Consider the following 18,174-nt stretch of genomic DNA (forward strand, 5'->3'; position numbering starts at 1 on the left):
ACGCGTGCGTGTCTCCAAAGTGCCGACGCAAAGAGCCGTCTGCTCTCCAGCGCCAACTAGAGTTTGAAAATGCCTGAAAATGTCACTATTTTGAGCGAGTGGCTGCACTGGACAGCCAACAGAAATTGATTTTACACCGCTCCTGCTTAGCGGAGAGTATGGAGTGATAGAGGAGGTCTCCCCGAACGCGTGCGTGTCTCCAAAGTGCCGACGCAAAGAGCCGTCTGCTCTCCAGCGCCAACTAGAGTTTGAAAATGTCTGAAAATGTCACTATTTTGAGCGAGTGGCTGCACTGGACAGCCAACAGAAATTGATTTTACACCTCTCCTGCTTAGCGGAGAGTGTGGAGTGATAGAGGAGGTCTCCCCGAACGCGTGCGTGTCTCCAAAGTGCCGACGCAAAGAGCCGTCTGCTCTCCAGCGCCAACTAGAGTTTGAAAATGCCTGAAAATGTCACTATTTTGAGCGAGTGGCTGCACTGGACAGCCAACAGAAATTGATTTTACACCTCTCCTGCTTAGCGGAGAGTGTGGAGTGATAGAGGAGGTCTCCCCGAACGCGTGCGTGTCTCCAAAGTGCCGACGCAAAGAGCCGTCTGCTCTCCAGCGCCAACTAGAGTTTGAAAATGCCTGAAAATGTCACTATTTTGAGCGAGTGGCTGCACTGGAAAGCCAACAGAAATTGATTTCACACCTCTCCTGCTTAGCGGAGAGTGTGGAGTGATAGAGGAGGTCTCCCCGAACGCGTGCGTGTCTCCAAAGTGCCGACGCAAAGAGCCGTCTGCTCTCCAGCGCCAACTAGAGTTTGAAAATGCCTGAAAATGTCACTATTTTGAGCGAGTGGCTGCACTGGAAAGCCAACAGAAATTGATTTTACACCTCTCCTGCTTAGCGGAGAGTGTGGAGTGATAGAGGAGGTCTCCCCGAACGCGTGCGTGTCTCCAAAGTGCCGACGCAAAGAGCCGCCTCCTGTCCAGTGCCCAATTTGTAAAGGCTATGCACTCCAGTGAACTGCATTTATCCATTTATAATGTTTTTCTAATGTTAATAAAACTTTCTTTTTACCCAGAAACACAATTAGCATTGTGTGTGTTCGTTTTAATGCTTAATCTATATTTTGAATGTGCATATCATGGGACAATTACTCGTTTTTCAACATTTTTCAATTGCCTCAGGGGTACTCTTATTCTGAAGAGATCGGCACCGGAAGTCTTATTGCAGCTAACGCTAATGCAGCTGACTTCACATAGGCGCTCCCAGGTCAGGCATGGAAGCATGTTTATAACCTGTGGATAAAACAGTCGTGCTGCATCTTCATAATTCCTGAACATTATAGCCTTCATACACACAGCAGCAAGCTATGTACACACTGCATCACTAAACATTAGGCCTTACTTCACTAGAACAAGGTCTGTTTGATTTGTAACTAGGGGTTACATGTGTAGGCTATTCTCTGGTGACCGAATTGTCACCAATGTCACGAATGGTGGATTTCCCCTGATGATCATCCATCTAATAGCTGGCATCATCTCCAGCACAGGTAAGATGAACGAACCGATAATAGGCTATGACGCACAGCAATGCGTTCCTGATTATTATTATGAATGTAATGAAGGCGACATTTTGCTTGCTTCTGCAACGCATATAGGCAGGTTATTATAGCCTATGCATCTTTCTAACTTCACGGTCTATTGACGCAGATTATGGCATTTATTTTGGCACCATTAAACTATAGGCTGCAACTGCTTCTCTAAATAGTCTTATAATAATAATAATAAACTAGTAGGCCCTACTACTACAACAACAACAACAACAACAACAATAATAATAATAATAACAATAATAATAATTATTAATAATAAGTGTAATAATGATAGACCTAATAGTAATATTGTTATAATTATGATGCTTATTATGCGTGCGCACGAGTAGCCTATAAAAGTAACCTATCCTGTGCTGACATCTCAAAATGCAAAAGTGGATTGGTCTTAAGCTTTTCATTTTTAATGAAAGAAGAATGAATGAATGCATTTGTGAATGAATTCGTGAATGAATGGCTTGCTCGGCAGATTGTAGTTGCACTAAATAAATAACAATCAGACCGTTATGGTTCCTATTTCTGCTCCTCTATCGCGGCCGGCCGCGGGTGTCGCTCGATCATGGAAAAGAACAGATCTAGAAGTCGTGACCGTGTTGTTATCTTGAACTGTCCCTTTTATGACAGGTTTTTGTCATACTGCGGAGCGGGGCTTTAACTGTGTGGAGGAGGTCTTTAGTGTGCGTGTGTTCCGCATTCCTCTCAGCTGGTTGGATGACGGTTTGAAAACACCACTCTCACTCACACCACTTGGAGTTTACACACCGGACGGACTGAGAGGACTGCATCAGATACACAGTCAGGTAGGCTACCTACAGTTATTACATAGGCTTATATTGAGATCAGTCCATTTACGATTAGGTCTAAACAGTTAGCCCATGGGATCAAGAGTCTCAGAGATCAGAGATTGTATTTGTGTGCATCTCTGACAAGCGCTTGAATGTGGTAATTTATGGAGAAGTAGTACGGGCGTTATAATAAACACAGCTGTTTTTGGGAAATGAAAGACTGACAGAGACAGATAGACGTCAGAATGGAAAAGAAAGCGAAATCTCTGACAGCTATAGGGTCTCTTTGTTGGGCTGCATTGCGCTCTTTCTTCTTTTTCTTTTATTGGCAAAAACTTCATGGTTTTGGTGGAGAACGATTACCTATTCGAGAGAAATAATTTGACAAAACGTAGGCCTAATACATTTTGCTTTACTTGATCATAATAATTCCACCTATAGGCTATTCTTTTTTTAATGTTATGTCAAAGTTCATTACATTTGTATAGGCCTATATGCTTTTAGGCTATCCTACAGGAGTAGCCTAACCTATGCATTCTTTGGCGTGTGCGTATCTACTAGTGGTTCTCAAAGTGGGGTCCGGGGACCCCAAGAGGTCCTTCTTTGGGGAAGCAGCAGTTTAACCACTTTAACCATACATGGTTATTTGGAAATAGCATATCTACAAGCTCACAATGCCCACATGAGCTTGTAAAATATTTTTGATTGGAATATTTATCAAACATTTTAACAACAAAATGTAGGCTAATCTTGTATGGCGGGGGTCCCTGGCACAACAATGTTTTCATATGGGGGCCAAACTCTCTCATCAACAGGAGTAAAAGTGAAGTTGGGGGACCCCCAAGCCAAAGATCCTTGCGACAGTGTAACGATTTAAGTAAACCTACTGAGAGAATAATAATGCATATCCAGATAATGGTAGCCTAGGTTTCATTCATGGGAAAATCTTGATAGTCTGACGTCCCATTAGCCCGACTAGGGGTTAGGGTTATGTTTAGGGTTAGGCATAGTTGTAATGAGGTTAGGGTTAAGGTTAAGGTTAGGGTTAGATATCTTCAGACTAATGGGACGTCTGAAAACAACGGTATGTCGGAACAACGCCACCCACCCCCCTGTAAGTGTCGAAGTGTCCTTGAGCAAGACACACCTCTTATCTGCTCCTGATGAGCAGATATGGACCCAGGGCAACAACGTTTTAAGTGGGGAGGGGGACATGCATAGACCCCTGGGGGACCCATGCAGCTCAACAAAGCTCATTGTTGAATGAATAGTGCGTTTATTCATTGTACTGAACTAACAGCCCCTGGCTTGAGATGATGGAGCTCAAGGGGTTTATCCTACTGAAAAAAGGTCTGCAGTAACATTTTCTTGGAAGCATGAAGTGTTGACTGTAAATAAATTCAACATTTATTAAGATGATGCGTTGACAGTAAAATATATCGGCATCCTACGTGAGCTAATATTTTCAAAACATGTCAGAGAAGAAATAGGAGCAGTTTCACCTTTGTAGACAAAAAAAAAAAGAATCATCAAAGAGATTTGTTTAGATGTACAAGAGTAGCCATAGGGGGCCATGGATCAGCTCGGTCAGCTGATTATATAATGTTTAAGTGGTTAGGAATACACCAAGAACATTATAAGCAGTTAATGTTGACATAAACCGAAATGCAAGTAGTTATATTTGTCATTCAGCCAGCATTCACAACTTTGTGCAATTTGGACATACAGTAGTATGGACTGATTCATTGACCAAAAATGGGTAAGACGATCATCGACTGTGGTTGTGGTTGTGGCTGCGAGTGTGGTTCTTCTGTATGAAGCAAAGAAACGAATGCAAACACAGCAAATGTGACACAAGTCACTAAACCGGAAGACTGGATCAGCAAAACGTCCTTTTCACCCAATCTCAACAAACTTGTTCGAAACACTTTTGTCTAACAGTCTGAATAGGTTAGTATCGAACCTGTTGTAGACAAAGGTGGATGCACCAGCTTGCTTAGTCGAGTGTGTGTTTGGGGGAGGAAAGCTGGACGGGGAAAAGATACCTTTGTCACTGCGGGCTGGGCCGCACCTATCAGCAGGGTGTGTTTGGTGGAAGGAATAGGACGGATGCCCTAGTCTACATCCTCCCGGTGGGGGCTCCTCACTGTCAGGAGAGCCAGTAGGATACACAGCACCTGGTCCTCGGGCCAAATACTGTACCAGTGTCATTTTGGGGCGGCATAGCTCAGGGGTAGAGAAACTGGTATTAGAGCACGAAGGGTATAAATCCCGAAGGGTTCCCAGTTCGAATCCGGGCTCCCCCTGAGTTAATGTCGAAGGGTCCTTGGGCAAGACTCTGAACCCCTAATTGCCTCCGGTGAGTAGGTTGGTGCCTTGCATGGCTTCCTCCGCCACCGGTGTATGAATGTGTGTGTGAATGGGTGAATGTAATGCACAATCTATGTAAAGCGCTTTGGATTAAAAGCGCTATATAAATGCACCATTTACCATTTACCATTTACCATTTTGGGGGTCCTTGGCACAAAGAAGTTAGTGAACAACTGATATAGAATTGATTGATTTAGACATTTGTGGGTATGTATTTGATTATAAAACAGGCAGTTCTGACGAAGCAATCCGATTGGTTGAAATAGCTCTCTACCCGTGATGATAATGAGCATCACGGGTCTCATCAAACAAATAAACTAGCTGTGCAGGTCGTGAAAGAGCTGCTGGGCTCCCTCCCCCAACATATGTTTTAAGGGTAACTGTTGTATAATCGCACTTGAGGGTTTGTGTTATCAATCATGATTATCGGCACTTCTACACTGCCTACGGAAGTCGCCTTCGGCTCATTCCTGCAGCAACGCTGGCGTGCCGATAATCATGATAACACACACCCCCTTGTGTAATATTGCTTAATTGATGCGAGGGTGGGGTTGTGATTAGGGGGATCGGCAGGTGCCCCAGGCCTCTCTGGGGGAGCAGGTCTTATCTTTATAAAGATAAGGGTGTGGCAGGCCAGGTGACAGAGGGGACGGCAGAGGGTTGAATAGACTGACTGCAACGGCGGCCTTGGGGAAGAGATGTAGGGCTGGGGAATTCACCCAACACATACCAAGAACGATGTTCTTCACAACGTGTCGCGTTATTTGAAAGATAATCACTAATCGTAATCAGGTTTGCAATAGTTGTGATATCAATTTGAAATCATATCGCCCAGCTTGTAGATCTGCTATTTTCAATGGATTTTATACATTTAAAAAGCTGTGAAGTGAGACTTGCTGCATAATGACTCATGAGTATACTTTAACTTTTGGTACTAGTGTAGCGGAGTGACTCACTCACTGCCTCAGTGTGATGACTTAAAAGTCTAATATCTCTTGCGGTGCCTGCTGGCCTAGTGGTCCGGGGCCTCCGGGCACACACCACATAATAGGCCTAGGCTAATGCAGCTTGACTGCAGTTTGAAAGAAAATGTGTAGAAATGTGAGTACTTCTTCTACCACTGGTGAGCGGACCACGCTGGAAGCCATGCAGGGGTGGGCAACTTTGATGATAGCGAGGGCCACTATATTTCCACCTTTACTCCAGAGGGCCACATTGCATATCGCTACGTCCTACTTTGTCATTCTAGTAACTCATACAAAAGAAGCAAAAATAGCAGACCTACAAGCTCAAAACGCATCGCGCTGCGATGCGTTTTGAGCTTGTAGATCGGCTATTTTTGCTTCTTTTGAATTGGAATCCAGAATTCTTTTTTGTTATTTTATAATTGGAATCCTGAAATGTAACAATTTGATTTAATTTCAATCGCATTTAGTTATATACTCATGTTAACTTTATGAATCTAAATACAAATACATTGGACATAAAAAAATACATTTTAATATAGTAGTATTAAAATGTATTTTTTTACATTAAGTTACTAATATAGACTGACAGAATTAAAGCAGGTCATGTTTAGATTTGTTACAGCTGAAATCAATAATATATCATTATTCCAGCATTAACCTGCGGGCCGCATTAAGTGAAGGAGGGGGCCGCATGTGGCCCCCGGGCCGCCAGTTGCCCATGTATGTTGTACAGTATGGGATTTTGGGCTCAGGGAGATTGCGGGCACTTTTTAAAATGACAAATGGGCTTAGTGTCCCAACTGGATGGCAAGCATTACAGCGGAGAGCTGCAATTTATTACGGTGTAATCCAGTGGTTCTGTCTTCTTTTTCTTTTTTCATCTCTTGACCGCAATCATAATTTCAAACAATCCTCAAGGTCCACCGCACCTCTCAACAACTATACTGTATACAGTTTATCATTGCTGTCTGGCAGAAACCTTTTATTGAAAGTGAAAGTGGTTATGTGGTGCATTCACATAGCGCCTTTATCCAAGGTGCTTTACAGAGATCGTGCATCACATTCACCCATTGACACATACATTCATACACTGACGGCAGAGGAAACCATGCGAGGCACCAACCTGCTCATCGGGAGCAACTAGAGGTTCAGAGATTAACTTGTGCTTGTGACTAAATGATAATTACACTGGATCCAAGTTTGGACATACAGTACAAGGTTTCTATTCTATTCTATACAGGCCTACACTACAGTATGTATTTAGTATATCCGAAGGCATAACACCTTTGTATTATATATTTGTATTGTATTGTATTAACATAACTGACCTTGAAGGCAGATTTATTGCGACCGAAGGTCGCAGTTTAGTATGTGAAACGGCACATGCTGACTCAGTCTTTCTGTATGTCTGGGCATAAAAGGGATTGTATGTGATGTACGATGTCAGATGTCATAGACGTCATAGGACGTTCAAATAACAAATAACTGAGTAAGCATGTTTGGGCTCTCACAGCATATCTCCATATACAGTACATGGATCTCCATATATGGGTAACTGGTCTGATATACACGTACATCACTGGCCAAGACATGGCGCGACCTCGCCGAGGTCGCTTGTCGCCCTGAGGCATCTTACTAGTAGTTGCACCAGAAATAGCCGATCAACAAGCACCCCGATGTTACTATAACTAATGGTACAAAGTTGATGGAAGTTGAACGTTTGCATGTGGTTCATGTGCTTGCCAGTCTTGGATTATTAGTACATCATGGCACAGGGGGGGCTAGTGGGGGTATATAATTCTGAAACAGGAAGCGGCCTTCCGCAAATAATTGTCATTGCAGCTGTAAGAGTTCCATTCACTGGAACAAAGGTCAGAAATGATAAACACTAGAAACACAATTTAGAAAGGGCGTCCACTGACTTTAGTTTGTTTCTGTTTCTGTTACAGCTTTTATATTACCAATATACCGGTATTCCGTTTTGGCCCACGTTCAAGAATGACTTGCGGTTTGACATTATTGTGGTTGGTTAACTTCACAGAAGACACACTGTGCATTGTTCTCTGCACTTTATTTGAGGGGGAAAGGGAGGGGTCTGTTATTGTGGTCACTGAATGTGTGTGTGTGAGTGCGCGCGCGTGCGTGCGTGCGTGTGCGCGTGTGTGTGCGCGCGTGTGTGCGCGCATGCACACCAGCAAGCAAGTTCAAATTGGGATAAACTTGTTGACATTTTATAGGGACTGACAGCACTAGGGAGAATGCAACAGTATGCAGGATTTTAGGCCTTAACCAAATGGACAAGAAAGGTTAGGAATATTTCACCTCTTTTGTCAAATGAACTTATTATGCATATTGCTGTTGTTATCATTCCGGGGGGGGGGGGGGGGGGGAGACGACACCCTGTGAGTCTGCGAAACTGTGGGCTCTCAGGCACTGATGGCCATATAACGCGAAACATGAAATGTACGCACATTCCCTATAGAGCATCGCAGCGGAAGTGGATTCCTGGGGTCACTACGTCATTCCCCATTCATTTTCGCCATAGACTTTTCCAAAAATATTTATAACAATTATGTTAAGCCTCGAACCAAGCCATCCAGGCTGGAGGTGAATCATGACCATATAACCTTTGATCCTATGTGAAAACATATTTTAATATTACATTATTTGATATACTACATTTAATAACTACCCTTTGTTTAGCGATTTTCAAAATGTTCTTTTCATAGAAAAAAAGGTTATATGGTCATGATTCACCTCCATCCTGGATGGCTTGGTTCGAGGCTTAACATAATTGTTATAAATATTTTTGTAAAAGTCTATGGCGAAAATGAATGGGGAATGACGTAGTGACCCCAGGAATCAACTTCCGCTGCGATGCTCTATAGGCCAAGGAAGAACCTCCTACCCCACATGGTGGCCTTATGGTGGCGCTATAACTGTCCGCTTTGCATTTTGGCCAATAACCCTTCAACCGTAGGTCATACAAATAAACCTTTCTGCCATTTTTCTTCAAGACAACCTTTTGCTACTACTCCTCCAGATTTCTTTTTTTCCAAGAGTCAAGATGTTTCAGTCAGATGGGTCATATTCCATTTCTGAGTGCAAAAAAAAGAATCATGAACAGCATTCGCTCTGCGAAATAGAAGCTTCAGTACCCCACTATGCCTGGCCCTGGGCTTTACTTGTGGTTATAACTGAAACACTTCAGTTGATGTGAGTCTGTGAGAGCTTCCCTGTGGTCAGAGTGTCAATGTTTTGCGACACAGAGCAAGACCAGTGGTTGTCAACATGTGGGTCGGGACCCCCAGGGTGGTCCCCAGATGATTTTGGGGGGTCCCACAGTGAAGTGACGTAAGACCTTTTTAATAATAATTAAAAAAAAAAATCAAATCAAAAGTAATTAACAAACTATGCCATAAAAACTGGTCAAACATTGCCCAAATTGTCAAATGATATAAGAAAGAGGCAAACACTTGAAAATAGCCAATCTACAAGCTCACTTGTGAGACACTGTGTTACATACAGTAGACTACAGGCACAATGTGAAAGCCACCTCTAATGTGCAACTGACTGGGTGCAGTGTGTCGATGTGTCTGTGTCCGACCACAAGCGCTACAATTTGTTTCCCCTTTTGACAAACAACTTAACAACACAACAAAATATGAACACAACGCAGCGCAGCACAGTAGGGCTGTGTCACGATCTTGAAATATTACTTGACAATTATGAATTGTCACACAAGTAATTGCGATTATGATTTAATTGTGTTTTTTTGGCCTTGGGCATTGGAACATTGGAACAAATTTAAACTAGAAATACTGTTCCTATATGAAACAGCTTTGAGTGAGCCCACAATTACATTTCTGTTTGGCTTTTAGGTGTTTGTGTTTTGAGAGGGCAGATAACAATAGTAGGCCTATACAAATAAATGACTGACATTATTTAATAACCTAATGCTTTAAAAAATAAATTGTACAGTAGATCGCCTATTTACATACACAACACAACAGTGCGTGGTCACAGGCGACTGTGTCGTCAGCCTTGCGGCTGTGACAGTGACAACTGAAATAGTGCACGCAAGACAACATCCCCATTTGACCTGACACGCACTGCAGGCTGGAGGCTTCACTTGGACTCAAATCCCAGCTCACAACAACAACAAAAACAACAACGCAGGATAAAGCGGGGAGGTTTTGGGGTCAGGAAAGCCCCTCCTCATAGGGGGGCTTTCCCCTTCTGAGCCTGATGGGGGGAGGGATTATCTGACCACATTATGTATAGTGATTATCAACAATCTTTTTATTAATTTCAAAGACCCCCAGTTTGACATGCGATAGGCCACATGCAGGGCCCCATTTGATGCCATCAAAAGTACAAATTTCAAAGTAATAAGTAAAACAAATTGCAGATACAAGCTCACACAACGCGTCTCAGTTGTAGATCGCCAAAAGATCGGCTAGTTTCACTATACAGTATTTGATTATAGGGCTTGAGTTGTTAATTCACAATATATTCTTTGTATGTTAACGCTTTGGTCCCAAGAGTCCCTTCCTACAATATTTCAATTTGAAACGCAGCAGAGACAAAGTCATCAACAATAATAATAATAAAAAGAAATACTCAAAAACTATAAGTAACCATACTTCTCAAGTAAATGTCCACCACTGACAGTGTTTAGCTTTGAGAGTGTACAAATGAAACCATTCATCAGTTCATTTTGTACCATTTCTCCCAAGAGTTACATACTGTACAATCTGACCCCTTTGACCCTTTGCTGGTCCCCAGACCCGACCGCTGAGAAACCCAGCTGTTCTGTGAGCGGTTCAAAGAGCTGATTTGATCTTAATCCTCCCGTTTTGCTCACAGATGATCACAGATGAAAGACCTTTCTACTATATTTAGTCTCTGACTGTAGGCTAGAAACCTCATTATGTCTGAAACTGTTACTTTTCAGGATTCAAATTCAAGTTCAAAAGTAGGCCTAGTTGTGATGCTTTTGTGTGACACTGTAGTGTGATTAAGTAGGGCATTCATTTACAAAAAAACAAAAAGTAAAAATATGGAGATTTGGAGATAAGATGTTTCTGCCAGACTGCAACAATTTGTTGATAGTGATCTGGAGGATTACATCTCTGCTGTCTTGAGTGGGGGGCGCTTTGGCACGTGTTGGGACAGCCGAGGCTTCTTGATATGTGACAAGATAAGAACTACATGACTGGCAGTGGCTACATTACATTTCGTCCAAGACATTATCAGAACCAATCGTCTGTTGACTGTTGCCGTTGCCAAGTTTAATCGGCTCTTTTGTTTGCAATCTGCTTCAGCGTGTGATCACGTGAGGCACTGCGTTGCTTTGCCTGGGCCTGATCATTTTAATAAAGTGGTTCCCAAACGTTTTCGCTCAAGACCCAAAAGAGAAATCAGATGTTTGCACGAGACTCAAACCAGTGAAAATAGCAGATCTGCGAGCTCACAACGTGTCGCCTCACGCTGTGTTGCGACCTTGCACATCTGCTATTTCCACTACTTCTGAGAAATGTTGAAAACGTATTTTTGTGTAAATCTTTAGAAATCTTTTAAAATAATTATGACAAAATTTCGTAATCAAAAAGAAATGGATATTCACCCACGACCCACAAAAATGGATTGGTGACTCACAAATGGGTCCCGACCCTGATAGCCCCATTATTATAAAATCTTGCTATTACTTAAGATTATAGAGAAGAGTAGGCTACATAAGAGGAAGAGTATAAGCTTAAGATAAAGTGCAGGACAGCTACTCGAGTCTTCAAAATTAGGAAGTGTGCTACTTTAGTGTGCCAGGACTGACGCAGGCCACTGTAAAAACACAGCTTCCGTTTAGAATCTTACTGGTTTCCTGTCGGTGTGTCGTTGACTAAACCAACAGACTACTGTATATATATAAGTTTCAAGGTGGTCTTTATCGTTACATCTTGTTTACAGGGACATGAGAGTATAGTAAAATATATTTTTGTTTCAGTTTCTCGTAGTTGTTTTCAAAAGGTCTTGGTTCCTGCCCGGTCAGCAGTGTTTAACCATATAAGTGAAAACAGCAGATCTACAAGCACACAGTGTGCTTGTAGATCGGCTGTTTTCACTAGTTTTGTGCGACAGTCTTGTATGATGAAGCAGGGCTTTGCTTTACCAAAAGACGTACACATTTGAAACTTGGAGATACGAGGTTTCTGCCCGACAGTGACGATAGTTAAGTGATTATGTTGCGAGGAAAACGTTGAGATAATAGCCATTTTGGTTAGAACTGACTGAAAATAACTTTGTAACAATAACTAATGATACTATATTACCAAAGGATCTCGCGGCACCCCTGGACTGCCGTCGCGGCACCTTTGAAAACCCCTGCTATATATTCATTGCTGTTGTCCTAAACGATACATTCCTTGGAGCATGTCATCTCGTCGTTGTTTTCAAAAGGTCTTGGTTCCTGCCCGGTCAGCAGTGTTTAGAAAAATATATATACTGTATACAACATCTCAGTCAGTGTACCGGTATATGCAGTCAGAACAAGTAACATTTCCTTCTAGAATAAACAGATTTGAAGGCTCTTGTTCTGCTTTTTAAAAGAATAAAAGGCAGCCATGCTGAGGTGAGCACATTCAGGACTAAAGGAGGTGCCTAGAACACTTATAATACTGTGCCTTGTAGAACAAATTAGATCCTCCTTAGAGGTGTTAGAGGTGCCAAAAGTAAATCACAGGAGAAGTGGTGGGGCGACTTTTAGCTCCAATGCCCTGAGGCTTTGGAACTCTCTGCCAGGCACAGTTAAGAGAGGCAGAAACGGTTAATGTTAATGCCTTTCAAAAAGTTATCAAAGCTGCAATTCAAAACTTACGTTAATGAACAAAACAGCATTTAATTATGTTTATTCATTTTAATCGTTTAAACCAGGTGCTCGGGTGCAGCAGACATCCCTGCTCACCACCACAGAGGTGGTGGGTTCGAATCGAACCCTAACCCTAGATTGGGGAGAAAAGGGGGGTAAAAATGAATTGGCTACTCCAAATTTAGAAAATAACAATAATTGTAGAACATGTTATTACAACATAACGTACATCTATAGTCATTGGAGGTGGTCTCCCTACTGCCCTGAAAACTCACCTTTCAGGAGGCCAGAGAAGGAGGTATCACTTCTCCCATAGACAGGCGAGAAGTGAGAGCCCCCTCCCTTACCTTAGCCCCACCCCCCCATCGAATAGCAAATGTATTTAAAAATGTCACTCCTAAAATGTACATGCTACAGGGAACTGGCACAGTGGAGTTGAAAACCCTCCTCTGCTGTGCGTGTACACACGTGCGTGTGTGTGTGTGTGTGTGTGTGCGTGCGTGCGTGCGTGCGTGCGTGCGTGCGTGCGTGCGTGCGTGTGCGTGATTTATGACCTGTCTTCCTCGCTTCATGTGCGTTCCAGGTTAGAGGCGTGTTTGGGAGCGCCATGCACCGGTAGGAGAGGACCCATCACACGAGCAGAGTGGATCCACCAGGAAGACGCTGGTCCTGGGGAGAAGAGCCAACATGACTGCCTTTAAGCCGGACAACGTGGAGGACCTGTACGAGATTGGAGAGGTCCTTGGAAGGTAACAGGTTTCTACTGAACTGTGACACAAGGGTCTTGAAAAGGGGGTCCGGGATCCCAAGGGGGGGGGTCCTCAGAGTTACTACAGGGGGTCCTCCAAATCGTTGTGTGATAGAAACCTTTTTCTCCTTTTTGAGCGGTGGTCACACCGTCTCCTAATACGTGGCCGTGTGTGTGGGTATGCGTGTCTGTCTGTCTGTCTGTATGTAGCCTGCAATACCTTTTCTGACCACACATGTTAATGGAGGGGCGCTGTTGTTCAGGCCAGGCCAGGCACACTCACACTCACATTCACATTCACACACACGCACGCACACACACATACACGCAGCCTCCACCGCTCAGTTCACTCAAGTGTGATTTTTTATATTAACCACTTGAACTTTAGCATCTATATTCTTTGCCAAAAAATAGCAGATCTACAAGCTCACAACGCCTCGCGCTGCGAGGCGTTGTGAGCTTGTAGATCGGCTATTTTTGGCAAAGAGGTTTGGTGTAGAGGGGCAAAAGAGCAGACTAAGTACAGACTGAAAGGTCAAGTTTATTAAGTATTGACGGTTCAAGTGGTTTAAAAAACAAGAATCCAAAATACACTGATGATTGTGCTGCCAAATGATGAAACTATATGCCTATATGGAATCTATGAAAAGGTTGTGGGGGTCCCTCCTTCATCTCTCTCTCCAGTCTCCACTAAGGGGTCCTTGGCCTGAAAACGTTTAAGACCCCTGCTGTAACATCTTCAGTGTTAATTGAACACTTGAGAGTGTGCAAAATCACACAAGAACTTGTCAGACCCCCCCTTAACTCTGAACTTGTGTGACGAGTTATGTTCCTGTATCGTTTGTTGGGCTGAATTTCCAAGTTAAAACCTTTTTATGTTTATTTTTGCAAATTAGTTACTTCACACAAAAGTAGAAAAATAGCTGATCTACAAGCTCAAGAAACTAACTTACTAACTATTATAAACTTAACTATTTTAGCTATTTTTGAATTTGAATCCTGAAAAGTATCCACCCGACAGCAAGGTTTTGCCGGTGCGTACGTGTGCCACTTTCAGGAACCAGTCGGTGCACATGATTACGAACACGTCGTACACCCTGGATCCACAGTGTGTGGAGGATCCTACCCCTGTGTGCACCCAGCACCACAGCCAGCAGCGCTGTCGCAATTAGACGCACGTCAACCAGGTTGACATGCTGCGAGACATAAAGGCCACATCCAGTCCTCACCAATGATTCACAAGGCAACTCCTTGTAACTCCTTGTAACTCCTTGGAAGTCCTTGGAACTCCTTGGAACTATTGGAACCGTCAGACCGCTGCAATGTCTTGCAACTGTTTGCAAGCTGCAACTACAGTAGTTGCATTGGTGGGGACTGGCCTTAATCACTCTCTCTCCCTCTCCCTCTCTCTCTCTCTCTCTATAAACAGAGAGAACACGGCTTAGAGGGATAAAGAGAGAGAGAGTGAGAGAGATTTCATTTCAAATCGTCTAATTCAATTGGCTGATCATAAAAATGTAACTGGCGCAAGGAATTAACAATCAGACTTGGAAGATTACAAAGATGTTTGAGTGACTGCCCATAGCACTTACCGTAGCACTTGCCTACCCTCAATGACCATACATGTAATTTATAAAGCATTTTTAGTTTTTATGTTGTAGTTTGTTAGGAGGTTTTTACTGATAGGTGCATGGTCTATGTACCTGTTTTCTTAGATTTGCCTACTATTTCTTTCTATTTGATGTATTGATGTTGATGTACTGATGTATTACCTTAGTTATTGTAAATCGCTCTGGATTAAGAGCGTCTGCGAAATGCTTAAATTGTAAATTGACATAAATCCGTTCGGTTAAATTCCCATGTCGCACTTTGTAAGTCACTCTCAACAAGAGCGTCTGCTGAGTGTCTAAACTGTAAACGGTTGTTCCTTCCAGCGGTCACTTTGGCCAGGTGCGCATGATGAAGGAGCGCGCCACGGGGGCCAGCTGGGCGGGGAAGTTCCAGATGATCCGGAAGAGCTCGTGCAGCCGCCTGGGGGTGGAGCGGCGCAGCGTGGAGCGGGAGGTGGAGATCCTGAGCGCCCTGACGCACCCCAACGTCATGCACATCAAGGACGTGTTCGAGAGCAAGGCCCAGGTGGTGCTCATCGTGGAGCTGTGAGTATACTGAGACAGAGAGAGAGAGAGAGAGAGAGAGAGAGAGAGAGAGAGAGAGAGAGAGAGATCTGACTGAATTTCAGATTACCAGTAAGACACCTCAGGGCGACAAGCGACCCCATGTCTTGGCCATCTGGCCAGTGATGTATATCGATGACATCAGGGATCTCCTATATGGGCATAAAAGGGATTTTGGGGAATACCCATATATGGACTTTTACATACCGTATATGGAGATCCAGGTGATGGCAGTCAGCTCCACATATTGAGAGAGAGACACATGGGTGGTGGAAGTGGTTTGGTTCCAAATATGGCACCGCACAGAGACAGACAGAAAGGCACAGACAAACAGACATAGTATTCACCATCAGGCCTGCTGTATGGATATCTAGATGTCACAGTGATGTGGACATTAGGGATCTCCATATATGGGCATAAAAGGGATTTGTTTCCATGGCATCACAGGGATCTTCATATCTCCATATATGGGCATAAAAGGGATTTGCTCCCCCTGGCATCACAGGTGTCTCTCTAACAGGGCAACATCTGGATACAATCCCTTTTATGCCCATATATGGAGATCATAGTTTGGTTCATCTAACAGGGCATCATCTGGGATACAATCCCTTTTATGCCCATATATGAAGATCCTTAACACTGTGATGTCACCTGTTTATGCCCATATGGAGATCTCTGCGCTGAGTATCTGACATCACCTGTGATGTCACCTGTGATGTCACAGTGATGTGTCAGGAGAACCACAGTGTCAGGCGTTACCCGTATACAGACCCATGTACTATGACGTTAGAGTAGACGAACATCAACAGACAGACATTCGGTAAATGAACAGTTAGTTAGAAGATAATTATACAGTATATATCGTTGTATATCAGGCAGACATCTCCATTACTGTTTTTACGGTAAATTAACACCCTACTTGATGTTACTTGTCAGGAAATGTGAAAAGAATAATGTGTTCCAATGGATCCAATAAAGTCATTATTTAGTCACAAGCTCTTGCTAAAACTAAGTAGGGCATTCATTTGCTAACATATAAGAAGTTGGAGATGCAAGGTTTCTGCCCGACAACATACTGTAACTTCTGCTGTCGAGCAGGGCTAGTGGCAGACTGGCAGTTATTAAAAAAACAACAAGATGGCATTCTAAACGCCTACACCTACGCAAAACACTTGCAGGTTAATGCATTGTTATGCAACAAAATGAAACATTGGTCTTTTGGCTTGCCAGTGGTTTAATTCAACATGCTGTGGTATTCCATGCAAATTTGTGCTGTGTTGTTCTCAGCTAGTGGGGGAAAGTAATTAAGTGCATTACTGTGTTGTCAAGTGCTGTACTTAATTCCAATGTTGAAGAACAGTAGTTTTTACTTGAGTGTGTCCATTTGTCTATAATTTATTACTACATATCAGAGGCAAATATTGCACTTTTTACTCCACTGCAATTGTTTGAAAAAGTTACTTCCTTACTTTGTCACAAGTTACTTTGCAGTGCGTAGATCTGCTATGTTTTTTTTATCGTGATATATATATATATATATATATATATATATATATATATATATATATATATATATATATATATATATATTTCTTTTGTTGCAAATCTTGAATATACTTTTTTTAAAGCAATGGGGGGGAACAAAATATTTTGAGATGGGGGTCCGACACCGTGGCATATCATTTTGGGGGTCCTTGACATGAAAAGGTTTGAGCACCACTGACATAGAAACATAAGTTTTTCAGAAACCTGTTAGGATTTAGGAGACAGTCTATAGAATCGGGTCAATATATTCAAAGACTTCACAATTTTTCAAAAATAGCAGATCTACAAGCTTGCAGCGCGGCACTTGGAGCCACACTGTGAGCTTGTATATCTGCTCATTTTTAATAGTCCATGCATAAAATAATGGTTAATGTGGTAAAAGTCTAGAGTTACACAAGTGCGTTCCAAGCCTAAATGGGTTATGTGATTAACTTATGTGTTGTTCCACCGCTGTGTTTGATCAGCATCAGCGGAGGGGAGCTGTTTGACTTCATCGCGGAGAAGGATTACGTGACGGAGAGCGAGGCCATCCAGTTCCTCAAGCAGATCCTGGAGGCTGCAGCCTTCATGCACAGCAAGCACATCGCTCACTTCGACCTCAAGGTAGACAACAAACCCACCGCTCTCTCACTCCCACGTACAGGGGCTGCACGCAGGACCACAGGGATGGTCGACTCACCACCCGCGGTCGTGGGTCCTTGAAATTAAAACCCATTTAGAACGGGTACACATTATTGTGTATCATTGTTTTATGCTTTAACCATTGAAAAACAGCAGATATACAAGCTCACAGCGCGGCACCGAGTGCCGCGCTGCGAGCTTGTAGATCTGCTATTTTTGAAAAATTGTGAAAATTAGAATTTTGACCCGATTCTATAAGTGTCTTTAGAATCCTTCTAAGGTTTTTAAAAAATAAAAAAAAACATGATTCTATGTCAGCAATCTGGCTAGCCATCGTCAAAGAAAAGGTCCTTTTCACTTCAACTGGAGCTCAGTTAAGCCCTTTGCACACAGGACAGTTGCGTTTTTTTCGTTTGCGGCATGAATAAAACACATTGGATTTGGTGTGCAAGGCTGTGCGGAATCGGCGCTGCGGATCCAAAAAGGAGTCATAAAAGGAG

The 18,174-nt window shown here is 43.0% G+C and overlaps 1 protein-coding gene across 1 annotated transcript in view; it reads left to right on the top strand.

Annotated features, from left to right (window-relative positions):
• The first annotated feature begins 2,366 nt into the window (after window positions 1-2,366).
• The window catches only part of LOC308292241 (death-associated protein kinase 2-like), a 34,692-nt gene continuing 18,884 nt past the window's right edge, over window positions 2,367-18,174 (top strand). Inside the window, exons 1-4 of the mRNA XM_080734550.1 lie at window positions 2,367-2,398; window positions 13,170-13,335; window positions 15,269-15,490; window positions 17,518-17,656. Coding sequence (XP_080590676.1) covers window positions 13,274-13,335; window positions 15,269-15,490; window positions 17,518-17,656 — 423 coding nt within the window. The 5' untranslated portion in view covers window positions 2,367-2,398; window positions 13,170-13,273. The remainder of the gene's footprint in view (window positions 2,399-13,169; window positions 13,336-15,268; window positions 15,491-17,517; window positions 17,657-18,174) is intronic.

This window comes from Nannobrachium achirus (assembly GCF_963921795.1).
Source record: "Nannobrachium achirus genome assembly, chromosome: 10".
NCBI lineage: Eukaryota > Metazoa > Chordata > Actinopteri > Myctophiformes > Myctophidae > Nannobrachium > Nannobrachium achirus.